The sequence below is a fragment of the Pinus tabuliformis genome, chromosome 5_2, assembly GCF_031772625.1.
Source record: "Pinus tabuliformis cultivar Carrire ecotype Pingquan chromosome 5_2, CPIR1, whole genome shotgun sequence".
Lineage (NCBI taxonomy): Eukaryota > Viridiplantae > Streptophyta > Pinopsida > Pinales > Pinaceae > Pinus > Pinus tabuliformis.
In genome coordinates, this window is record NC_142306.1 from 119,465,772 (window position 1) to 119,479,140 (window position 13,369).

The window sequence follows — 13,369 nt, forward strand, 5'->3', positions numbered from 1 at the left end:
CATTGGAGCTGTGATTTCTTGATCTCCGGGCTATAAAAGAAGAAAGGTGGTGGACTTGTCATTCCACATATTTGTAAGGAAGCGGAGAATCTTTTAAAGGACAGTTCTAAGGCCGTTCATAATTTAAGGAAGTCGAGATTTTGTATGCATATATTTCCAAGCCTTGAAAAGACAATCAGTGGGCATCATATGTCATCTATATTAGTAAAATCAAGGAACCCTATTTTGTGTATTGAAGAAGAGGCCAAGTCCTTATCACTGTTACAAAGAGTTTGGACACAGTACACAAATTCTACATTTCACAGCCATAAAAATAACGCGATTTTACTGTATACCGTATCTGCTTGTTATTCCATTTGTAATTCAATCTCGATGAATTCTAGTTAATTTGCAGTTTCGACATTGCAGTCAAAACCTACTAAACATGGCCATTGAATTTCAGCCCTTGACCATTACAGACGAACCATCCACATTTTTTCAAAAATCAATGAAAACCATGGCACGGTAGAAAATCCAGAAATTCAAATTGCAGATCTGTTTTATATATTAATATGAATATGAAAATCTTGGAGCCCTAAATCAAACCCAGATACATGAACCATACACTGAAAGTGGCAAATATCTTAAAAACAGGCAAGGGCATCATATATATTCCCATAATTGAAAATTAAAATACATTACAGAGAGAAATGTTTATTTGTTTTAAGTTAAGGGGCCTTAAGCCCATGAAACTTAAAACTGCATCTACAAGTAGCTTGCACACTGCCTCTTAAGTGGCTTCTCCAAGACAACAGAGATATACATTTCTTTGAGCTCGGGCCCTCTATCCAACTTAGGGGCAACAGACCATTTCAGCTTCTTATACCCTAGCTGCTCAATCATGGGCACATAGATCTTCAGCTGATCCTTTGTGCAGAAAAAATGATCTAGCCAGAACAGGCCTCCAGGCCTCAGAATCCTGTAGATATCATAGAGTACAAATTCCAGCAGCTGTGAGGGAATCCAATTGCTCAAGACATGCATAGAATGAACAATGTCCAAAGTATTTTCAAAGAATGGAAACCTCTGTGTTATAGTGATATACATGGGAATAACCCCTCTGGAGGCAATGAAACTGTTGAAGGGCCCGTTCAAGTTCATGGAAGTCGTACCTGTATGATACAGAAGAAAAGATACTGGTATAGAAATATCAAAAGCACCTGCACTTCAACTCCACCTCAAGTAGGACACAAAAAATAAGCAAAACCTGATGCTTACTTCAATCTCTAGGGTACCAGGTTCATTGTCAGGACAACTGGTCTTCAAAGAGGTTATATCTGACCAATGAATCTCCATATTGCTCTTCAGACCACCCTCCAAGACTTCCCAAACAAGTCTACGCTTTGCCTCATAGCATTTTACCACCAAGTCTCCTTCATATCTTGAAATACGCTGGCATCATCAACATCTTTATGTCAATGCAATCTTGCTAAATGTGCATTACTTACTACCCTATCATGAGTTTCCATCAATGGCTATCAAAAGGCTTGTTCAGGTGAACAAAAAATATTTAATATGTTCTGACAAGATTGAAGAATTTAATATGCAAACTTAGATGTATTAATTTCTTATGCATATTACCTCCCAAGAACCAATTCTCAAAACCAAGGCTGGGAAGTTTGAGGCCTTGTACTTGTCAGCAATAGCTGGTCTTGGTGCACACTTTGATTCATTCTTTCTCCCCACCTCCAGGCTGGAATTATTTATAGCTAAGGGAGCTGCTGAGTCCCCTTCAGAAAGATTCATTTGAATAAGTTCTATGAATGAAGGTGTTTTCTTCAGCGTTAAACCCAATGGACTAGCCTCCTCAAATGGATGCAACAAAAATCCTGGAGAGAATGTCGTGCTTGTTACAGGGCTCCCCTGCTAATCCACCAAAACATGAAATAGAAGCATCATTGCCAAAGAGAATAGAAGGTAGATACAAAAACAAACTAAGGAAATCCACACCATGCAATGCCTCAGCGAAGTTTTGTAGAAGCACACAACTTTCTTAAATTCCTCAACAATGTCAAAAGACATATTTTCAATTCTTGATACCCTACAAAAAAAATCAAGATTCTCAAGACATTCAAAATTTATTAATGACCAACTAGGTAAAAACAAAAATCTATTTGAGGTTGTAAACAAATTCAGAGTGCCACTAATACGGAAAACATCGTATTATTGACGATTTAAACAAATTTTGGGCAAAAACGTATTTTGAGCAAATGATGTTTTATTTAATTTTGCCCAACAGAATTCCAGGTCTCAAACATAGCTTCATACTTGTAAGTCACCAACATTCTTGAAGTACTCTGGGAGGTTTCAACCAATTGCTTATCCATTTACACTTTCATTCATAACAGTCTTGGTGACCCAGGGTACTCTTCAAATCACTTTTCTCAAAACATTTCAACATAGCCGTTGGAAAAAGGGAGGTGAATTGAATAGTTAAAAACTTAAAGACTCTTTTACTCTACCTCTACAGGTCCTAAGCAAAGATGTTTATTTGGTTTTGCACTAGCAAAGCTCAAGGCTCAATCTTAACTTTATGCTTATGTTCCACTCACGTTATAGATGAGGCTTAGCAGTTCTGCATAAATTTTCAAACATCATAGCCGTTGGAAAAAGGGAGGTAAATTGAATGGTTAAAAACTTAAAAATCTTTAACTCCATCTCTGCATGTCCTAAGGAGAGATGTTTATTTGGTTTTGCTTTCTAGATGTGGCTTAGCAGCTCTGCACCAGCTTCTTAGAAATTTTCAAACATTTCATTTCACTCGTTGCAATCATGGTGAACCAGGTCCCTCTCCAAATCACTCTCCCCAACTCCATCTGTATTCTCACAGGTTGATGATATGGATACCTTTAGGCTCCTTTCGGCCTAGAGACCAACCTTGATCCATTTATTTCAAAAATAAAGACTCACCCAAAGCAAACTACACTCCATAAAAATGAAAAGAACAATGAATATGTCCTGTAACAACCATAGGATTAAAGTCTATTTGTTGGTTTTATAACTCATACTACAACATATAATCAAACTCAACATAATCAATGATGGGTATGTTCATGTAGGCCAGATTCGTAAAAAAAAGAAGCTAAAACTCAAATAAAGGACTTGAAAAATAAAAATATAAACAATGAGCATTATTCACTGGGAAAATTACCAGATGATGCTTGGTGCGCTTGTGTCTCAGATGGCGTTCTTCACCAGCAGTTTCATCCGCATCTATTTTTGTAGTGCCATCGTGATATTTAGTCATAAGATCGCTAGCCATGATTGCTAAAAACTCTCTCCTAAAACCCGGCTCCATTTCCACCACGGTTAAATCCAGGCCCAAAAACAAGGTTCAGTTCTTATTATTGTTATCATAAAAGCTGCCCTAAATTGCTCCCTGCACCATGATGCCGCTTCACCCGAACTAATATATATATATATATATAATCAAGCTGAATATAAATAAAAGACAAGCTCCCAAGCTCGATTTTCCCTATTCTGCCATTATGTTAATTAGCACATTCAATCAAAATCATCAAATTGGCAGCAACCTGCAAATCCACTTATTCTTCTCTCAATAACCTCCTTTCTGCAGATTTCAAAGCTCGATTATAACTGAAACCCAAAGCTCGATTATGACTGAAACCCAAAGCTCGATTATGGCTAAGACCCAATTCACCTAGTACAGAATAGATAAGAGAAATTTGATCAAAGCCTCGAAAAAAAGGAGGAGGGAATGCCAATGGCTGAGTGGGTTTCTAATCAATTTGTCTGCATTCGAATCGGAGGAAATTTTTTGACAACAAAATGGAAAGGCCCACCGATAGTTCCTGAATGGGTGATCGAAACATGCAATCTCGATGATGCCCAGTGGCAATCTCGATGATGCCCAGTGGCAATCTCGATGATACCCAGTGGCAAATCTGCTCAACCCACCTGTACATACTTTCGATTTTTCCCTTCTTCGCCCCCTTATATTTTCTTTTCTATGGTTTTCTTGTCGCTATTACAGGCATATACGTTCATGTTTGCTGACCCGACGGCCCCGTCATATCATGGGACCGCCTGGCAGCATGCTGTGAGGGAATCCAATTGCTCAAGACATGCATAGAATGAACAATGTCCAAAGTATTTTCAAAGAATGGCAGCCTCTGTGTTATAGTGATATACATGGGAATAACCCCTCTGGAGGCAATGAAACTGTTGAAGGGCCCGTTCAAGTTCATGGAAGTCGTAATAATTGTTACATTCCGCTCCCTCATTCTCACGGCGAAAGTTCCTGTTCCTCCTCCGATGTCCAACCCAATTCGAATTGTCTTCTTCTTCAAATTCAAGACCTCGTCGACAGAGTAATCCATGGAGCCACCGCCATTAGGGTGGGACAGACTACAGGAAGAACGCAATCCTGGTGGACTGCTTAATATCCAATACGCATCATCACCCAGCCTCGCCCCTTTGAGACTCTTGCCTTCAGATAGAACACACTACAACAAGAATGTAACCCTGGGGGACTGCCTAGGATTCAGTATCCACCATCAACCAGCCTCATACCTTCGAGATTTAGTAGACACGCCTGAACTTCTCAAAATACATTATACCCCGTCTCCCAGCCTTGTGCCTTTGAGATTTCTTGCCATTTGGGTAGGGTCCATTACAGTAAGAATGTAATATGGGTGGACTGCATGGTATCCAATATGCATCATTACCCCAATCTCATCCCCTTTGAGATTCCTGCCATGAGGATAGGGCATACTGCAGTAAGAATGGAATCCTCGTGGACAGTTTATTTTTAGAAAGTAGACACACCCACTACTCAAAATGAATATGCACCATTTCCCATCCTCCTTTTGAGACTTCCTGCCGTTAGGGATCAGGACAGGGCACACTACATTATGAACTGAATACTGATGGAATGCTTAGTGTCTGACATGCACCATCGCACAGTCTCATCCCTTTGAAACTCCTACCATTAGTTTAGGGCAAACTACAACAAGAAAGGAATTCAAGAGGACTGCCTAGTATCTAATATGCACCATCACACATCCTCTGCCCTTTGAGACTCCTGCCATTTGGGTAGGTCACAGTGGACACAACAGTGAAAAATGAAATCCTGGTGGACTGCTTAATATTAGAAAGCGGACACACCTGCACTTCTCAAAATCCAACATGCATGATCGCTGGCCTCATCCCTTTGAGGGTTACTGCCATTAGGGTAGGGCACACTACAGTAAGAATGGCCGGATGACTAATGCCGTTATGATCTTAATTAAACAAATAACTTGCTGAATTTAATTAACCAGAAATTAAATTTCAGGCCATATCATCAATCACACAATAGCTGGAAATTAAATAGTGGAAGCATAAAATAGTTTCACACATACAGAGGTAATTTCTCCTTCAAAATCAGATTTTCATTCTTTCAAAAACACTTACGAAGAAACCTTCACAGTGTGCTAAAATCCAACAGCTCTATGGTCAACAAATCACCCTAAACTGAGCAGCACAGTTGGCCCGAGAAGATACGTCATGTTGTATGTCTGGACTGTGTTGCTTTATGGATTGCACGGCCCTATCTGCATGAACACATGGAACTTTTTTGTAAACTACATGGAACTCCCTAGATCCGTATGAATGTACATCTCTGCTCTGCATGGTCTCGTCGACAGAGTAATCCATGGAGCCACCGCCATTTACCTACCTGGTTTTCTCCCGGCCTTGAAGATTGAAGTAGTCTTTTCAGTCATCGAAGCCCTTCTGGTATTTTCTCTGAATGAGGCACGAGTAATTCTTGCAAGAATATGCAGTCCAGACGACACTGGAATCAGGGGCTTTTCCCATGCTCGGCGCACAGATGTCAAGTGGAAAGTGGAACGTTTTTAAATATTTTTTAATGTTTTAAAACATTTTTTATTAAATCAGACAGTTGATTTTTGTTTAATCGTCTAACAAAAGATCTAACGGCTACGATTAGGACAAAAAGGCATTTGGGGGAGTTCATTGAAGAGGGAAACGCCTTACGACATAATTAATTTAAATGTGATTATATTTTTAGTATTTATTGTTTACTAGTTAAGAAGATGAGTTTAAAATATAAGCACCCAACATATAACCATATACCATATGCATGCACTCCATATACCTTTTTCCTACACGGATTATTAATCAGAATGGGTTTATTGTTTACTAATCTTGTTGAGAAGATGAGTTAGTATATGCCAATTTTTGGACTTTCTACGACATAATTTAGCATACCAATTTCCTAATATTAATGAAGTTTAAATATGATAAATACTAAATCAACAAGTGAGTAAGTGGATTGTGATGTGCTCCAAGGTTTTACGTTATAAAGAGCGATGCATGTAGATACCATTCATATTAACTAATAATAATAATAATTGCATAGAAAAAGGCTTGTTTTCAAATCCACGACTTACTTCCCATCCAACCATATTGAGTTTGCAATGTTTTAGGCAGCAAGGGGGGGCGAGCCACATGCCCAGCATGTGCCGCCCCGTGTTAACCTCACGACTCCATGGTAGAACGCCGTCATTGTTTAATGGCTCAGCATCGAGGCGATGGGCATTCAATGTTAGACAGTGGATTTCGATGGTGGCGCAGAAGGCAGTTAATGCGCGCCTGCAACGAAGGAATGGAGCACAATATCAATGGACCGGTGCGACGACGCAGGTTCATTGGCATGTCGAGGTTCGGAGGGTGCGAGAGCAGAGAAATTTCGGGTCGGTGGATGTCTCACCACCTCAAAGCACAGTTGAGGCCTTTTGCTGCTGCAATACAAGCTGCTGCTGTAGGAAGGGGGGGCAATTCGAGAGATTTCAGGAACAACTGGAAGCGAGAAGTGTTAACTCTCTCGCAGGAGGAAGTCGCTCAGAATTTGTCTCACCAGTGTGTGGATTGGGGCGAAATCTGCACTGTGCCTATTTTCACCTATTCTCTCAGGTATTCGAGGGTGGCAGCGAGGAAGCCATGGCTAAATTACGGGAGCGGCAGCCTAGCAGACGGGGACCATGGAGAGGATCTTCCTCTCGACCCCCTGCAGCAGATGAACACCACCATTGTTGTTGCTGCTACTGTCATAGGAGGGCAAGGGCCACACAACTCCCAGCCGGGCAATTCTTGGAGGTCGGTAGCTCTAGCGAGGGAGAGCCAGTGCTTCCGGCATTCGGCTCCGTGGTGTTCACTCTGGGCAGCTCAGCAGACAATGCAGGAGTCAACGCCCACATTTCAGTTCTTTTCACCAAAATCCCTGAAGGAAATGAAGCTGAAAATCCTCTGGGCACGTTGGAGAAGCCTCCAGGAGGCTCTGGTGAGGATAGCCCTGCTGTGCTGCCCCCGATTGAGGCAGGCACCTCGGGGAAGGAGATTATGCAAGCCCCCTCAAATCCAATGGGGCCGGAACCTCAGGGCATTGCTAAGGATAAATGGAAGGCGATGTGGGAAGGAATCCCTGAGGGGCAGGGGTGGTGCTACATTGTGGAAGACAAAAGTCTCTGCGAGGACCAAGCCTCTGAAGCACGACTCAACACACGCCCTCCTCTCTCAGCCCGAATCCAGGATTAAAGCTTCTGCGGGTATTTCGGTTCCGTATATCACTATGTCTGTTTGCTGGCAGTTTATACTTATGTCTGTCTTGTTTATGTTTGTCTGGTTTATTGTCAATTTTCAACACTGTTTGGTTCTTGCCGGTCCATGGCACACAGTCAGTTTCAGTTGAAAGCCCCTGCGTGGGCAGTCATGTGTCTGTTTAGCGCAATGTGGCCCCTTAGCACAATGTTACTCATGTCTTTTGGGCCTCCAGCAGCGATTAGATTTTGGAGGGACTCTGTTAGTCTTGTAGGTGATTTTGGAAGTTCTGTAGGTGCTGCCCCTGCGTGGGAGCTTTTTGTTTCAAAGCTAAGCTATCCAAGGTGCAACTGCTGGCCCTGGAAAGCCTGTCTCACTGATTGTAAAGTTTACATGTAAATATAATATAATAGTCTAGATAGTCTTTTACCGATAAAAAAAAAAAACATATTACATCATATAAAATAACAAATTACATCATAAAAAAATAAACTATCAAATAATAAATAATACATTTCATTTTGAGAAATATAGAAATGATTAAAAAACGTAATAATTATTTAAATTATTATTTTATAGTACTTAGATTACATAACTTTAATTTATTGGTTCTTGAAATACACCTTGAAATGCTCGTTTTTCAACAAAAAAAAAGATTTCAATCATATTTATTTTCAAAGTCTTTGATATAATGATTAGTTAAATTATAATTTTATATTGTTTAAATGACATTTTTAATATTAGTTTTGCCAAATACTTTATTCATTTTGAAATGTCATAAGATAATTAATGCAAATGTAAATTTTTTATATTTTTTACAATACATTGGAATCTAGTTATGTAAGTCATGGTCAAATTGTGACTAGTGAATTTTGCTTGAAATCAAATAAAAATTAATTAAAATATTTTTAAATTATTATGCATTCAAAAATACATTATTAAAAAATATATATATCATAATTTTGTTAAAAATTATATCACCTAAAATTAATAAGGTAATTGTGTCTTTATTACATAAAACATTACAATGTCAATATTTTCTTAATTTATTAGTTTGTTTATTGTGTTTGATAAAAATCTTTACTTGAGTGTTTGTTTCACTTGTGTAGAACATATACTCTTTGTTCATATTTAGTATACCTCTCTCTCTCTCTCTATATATATTTGTGATGTTTATCTTGAGCATATTCATATGTATTCAAACAAATGTAATATTGTGTAAAAATAGAATTCGATGAGAAGTTATATATATGTATATGTTAGTAGTTTTAGTTACTAGATTTTCAATGCAAGATAACAATATTTTTTTTTACTACTTTTGGTAGAAACATTTTTGTGTTTGGAAGTATGGTTCTAGAATTTTGGTTTCAACGTTGGATATCAATATTTTTTTTACCACTTTTGGTAGAAACATTTTTTTGTTTGGAAGTATGGTTCTAGAATTTTGGTTTCAACGTTCAAGTACTAAGTCTCAGGTCATTAGTAGTATTTTATGGCTACTAAAAACATTTTATTCATTCATTCATGTATGTCTTATTTGTTTCTTACTCTAATTTAAGGATACTTAAAATAAGCAAGAATATCTACAAAGTAGCCCTTGTTCAAATACAATAGTTAGTTCATACATTTCAAAATTCAATAATTGAACTAAGCTACAAGGAAACGCTAGCTATGCGGCTTTGTTTCATATATGAGGTTGATCGAATGGAATGATAAAACACCTATTACATCCTCGATCATTAAAAAACTATGCACTATGATAGTGGTATAATACAATACATTTATTGGATAAGAAAGTGAAGGTGGAAGTGGGTACTTGTAATTATTATTTACCTAGCTACGATGCCGACACTTATAAGTTACCCAATTACGAGCCCAATCACAACATGCAACCATTGGCTTACGAATACTCTTGTTTTTTTTCCTTTTGAAAGAAGAAAAAGATAGATTATTTTTTACGTCCACGAGGCTAAAGATAGTCTATGGGACAGATTGCTTCTTCATCTGCTTGTCTTTTGGGATTGGTAAGAACAATAATCTACAATGAAATATTCTGCCATAGTGTTGATGATGGAACAATAATCTGCGATGGAATATTTTGCAATAATGTTGATGATACAAGGATGGCTTGCAAAGAAAACTTCGTTAGAATAACTCTTTTTGATGAATGTAATGTGATGGCTTGCAAAGAAAATTTTGTTAGAATAACTCTTTCTGATGAATGTAATGTCTACTGCACTCTAGTATTGAAGCTTTGTTAGACTAGCTCTTTGATTTTAGATTGATGACTTTGGTAAATAACAACCACATTCTTTAAATTCCAACCATGATACATTACACTTGTTTATATATATTATTTTTATATAAATTTACATATGATTTTATTTACTTATTTATTTAAATAAAATATTAAATGTATAACCATATGGATAATAATTGAAATAAAACATTAAAAAGGTAAAAAAGTATTTTGGGTAAAAAAGGTGAAATAACATCTTGGTAGCATGCCTGGCATGAATGCACCATGTGCACACTCTACCTTGAGTCCATAGCATGCAACCTATGCGCCTATTTCAAGTGGTTTTTTGTACATCTTTGGTAATACTTTCCTAGTGGTTTCATTTTATTTCTCTTATCAATTTTCTGGTAATTTTTTTGTAGTGTACTTCTAGCCTTGGGCTTTAGCCATGAACTCAAGCTCATGATCTATATCTAGATTCCATTTTATGCAATATCGAACTCTGGTGGACACATTTTGATGTTGGAAGTTCCTCAACCCCCTTTTTTTGATGATTGAAATAACAGATGAGGGATAACTAGTTAAAGAAGATGAGCTCATTTGTGTTATCTTTTGAATGCCATGCCTTCGCCATATCGCATATATTTCATACCAAATTTGACTCTCGTATTCACTACTTCAATTATGTTGGCTCTGCAAAATCAATCACCTAGTTTACTGCAACAACGTTCGGAAAACACTCAAAATCTAGTCATAAAGACTTGGGGAATGGATATTTTTGCATGTGCGAGTTCTAATCCAATTTGCCTCAGTATAATTTTTAGTGTTGGGTTTCGATTAGGGTTTGGGTTTTTTTATTGTTGATGTTTGTAGGTTTTAACCATGTACAGAAATTACTTGGATACAAATTCTAAAACACAGAAAATAAAGAATGCGAGAGCATAACACATAAAACACATATACATAGAGATTTTCCCCTGGATCCCAAAACCGGGACTACTAGATTGATTTTTCATTATGTTCCTTTCAATGTTACAATACATATATATACATGCCAAAGCATCCAATACCATGGATTGAAAACCATCGCTCCTAAAACCATGTGCAAAAACCATGCACAAAACCATAGGTAGGTTTGCCCCACCTAATATAGGGTCCAAAAATATAAACACGACCCAACATTCTCCCACTTGTTGTTTCTTTCCACAGGGGGCCACAGGAGAGATTAGTCATTTATCTAGCCCTGAAACGCCCATTGTTTCTCTACACCAAGAGAACTTCTTAGAGCTCACAAATGTTTTCAATGCATCTGCAGTATTCTTCAAAGTGTCCACCTTTACTAGCAACACCTTTTTTTCTTCTATCATATCTCACAAAGTGATACTGAACATCAATGTGCTTTGTCTTTGAATGGTAAGTAGTGTTCTTTGCCAAGAAAATTGCACTTTGGCTGTCACAGTCTATCCTTATAGCTCCCTGTACTAACCCCATACTTGAACACAATCTCTGCATCCAAATTGCTTCCTTGCTTGCATGAGTGGCTGCCATGTATTCTGCCTTTGTAGTTGATAGTGCCACTACAGATTGTTTCTTACTCATCCAACTGACTGCACCTCCAAACAGGTTAAACACATACCCACTTGTAGATCTTCTCTGATCCAGATCTCCAACCCAGTCTACATTAACAAAGCCATGAATATCCAAAACTCTGTCCAATCCTGGTCTTCCTTGGTAGCACAAACCATAATCACTAGTGCCACGCAAATACATGAAAACCTACTTCGCTGCTATCCAATGCTCCTTCCCTGGTTTTGACATAAACTTTCTCAATACTCCCACTGCATGTGCAATGTCTGGTCTACTACAGACCATCACATACGTCAGGCTACCGACTGCACTTGCATATGGAACACGGGACATGTCCTCTTCCTCTTCTTGTGTCTTGGGACACTGTTCAACAGATAACTTTACACCTACAGGAATAGGAACCTTCACCAGTTTACTATCCTGCATATTAAACCTCTGCAATATTGTCTTGACATACTTCCTCTGGTTTAACCAAAGCTTCCTCTTTGCCCGATCTCTTTTAATTTCCATGCCCAAAAAATAGTTTGCAGCACCAAGATCTTTCATGTCAAATTTGGAGGACAATTGGGTCTTCAAATACTGGATAATTTCATTGTCATTTCCAACCAGCAACATTTCATCCACATAGAAGACCAGATAAATAACACAGTCACCAATTAATTTAAAATACACACATGATCTTCTTTGCTTCTAGTGAAGCCAAGTCCCTATATACATGTATCAAATTTCTGATACCACATCCTTGGTGACTGTTTTAGCCCATAAATAGACTTCTTTAACTCGCATATCAATTCTTTCTTACCCTTCACCACAAAGCCTTCAGGTTGCTTCATGTAGATCTCCTCTTCCAAATCCCCATGAAGAAATGATGTCTTCACATCCATTTATTCTACCTCAAAATCAAAAGTAACTGCAACAGATAAAAGTAATCTAATAGAAGCTACCTTGGCAACAAGAGAAAAAATATCACCAAAATCAATTCCTGGCACTTGGGAATAACCTTTTGCTACCAACCGCGCTTTGTATTTCTCCACCATTCCTTTTGAATTTGTCTTCTTCTTGAACACCCATTTGCTGCCAATGGGTTTCCTTCTAGCTGACAACTCCACTAGATCCCAAGCCTCATTTTTGTGCAAAGATGCCATTTCATCAACCATGGCCTCTTTCCAGAGTTTTCCATCCTCTGAATCTAATGCTTCCTTCACAGTTCTGGGATCATCATTAGTAATAGATAAAGAAAAATTTGAACAGAAAGCAGATGGACTATACCTTTATAGTTACCTTCTTTCTCGAACTAATATTCTCACAACCGGAGTTTGTGGCTCTTCATCTTCTGATTCCTCTTCTGCTGTAGAGTATGATTCTTCCTCCTTTAGCTCAAACTCTATCTTCTCAAGTTCCTTTGATGGGAATTCATGTTTAATAACATTTTTCACCTCTTTGAACACCACATCTTTGATGTACACAACCTTCCTTGTTATTGGGTTCCACAGCTTATAACCCTTTAAACCATCCTTATATCCAATAAAGATGCACTTTTCAGATTTACTATCCAACTTTGTTCTTTTCTCCTTTGGAACATGTACATATGCATCACATCCAAACACCCTCAGATGTGAAAGAGAGGGTTTCTTACCAATCCATACCTCTTGTGGAGTATTATCCTCCAACGCTGATGAAGGTGATTTGTTGACCAGGTAACATGCTGTCTCCACCGCCTCTGCCCAAAATTCCTGTCCTAACTCGACACCACTGAGCATGCTTCTTGCCCTTTCCATCAACGTCTTGTTCATTCTTTCTGCAACTCCATTTTTCTCACGTGTGTATGGAGTAGTATTTTATTGTGCTATACCACACTTCTTACATAATTCTTCAAATTCCTTGCTACAAAACTCTCCATCGTTATCTATCCTCAACACCTTTATCTTCTTCTCTGTCTGG

General features: G+C 38.2%; 1 protein-coding gene across 1 annotated transcript; it reads right to left on the reverse strand.

Annotated features, from left to right (window-relative positions):
- Nucleotides 1-744: 744 nt before the first annotated feature.
- LOC149157788 (putative methyltransferase At1g29790) lies at nucleotides 745-3,301 on the reverse strand. Its single transcript, XM_089433788.1, has 5 exons — nucleotides 3,191-3,301; nucleotides 1,621-1,902; nucleotides 1,247-1,431; nucleotides 1,085-1,151; nucleotides 745-990 (listed from the first exon to the last, which is right to left on the reverse strand). The coding sequence occupies exons 1-5, from the start codon at nucleotides 3,299-3,301 to the stop codon at nucleotides 745-747; spliced, it is 891 nt and encodes a 296-aa protein (XP_089289914.1).
- Between the last annotated feature and the right edge of the window lie 10,068 nt (nucleotides 3,302-13,369).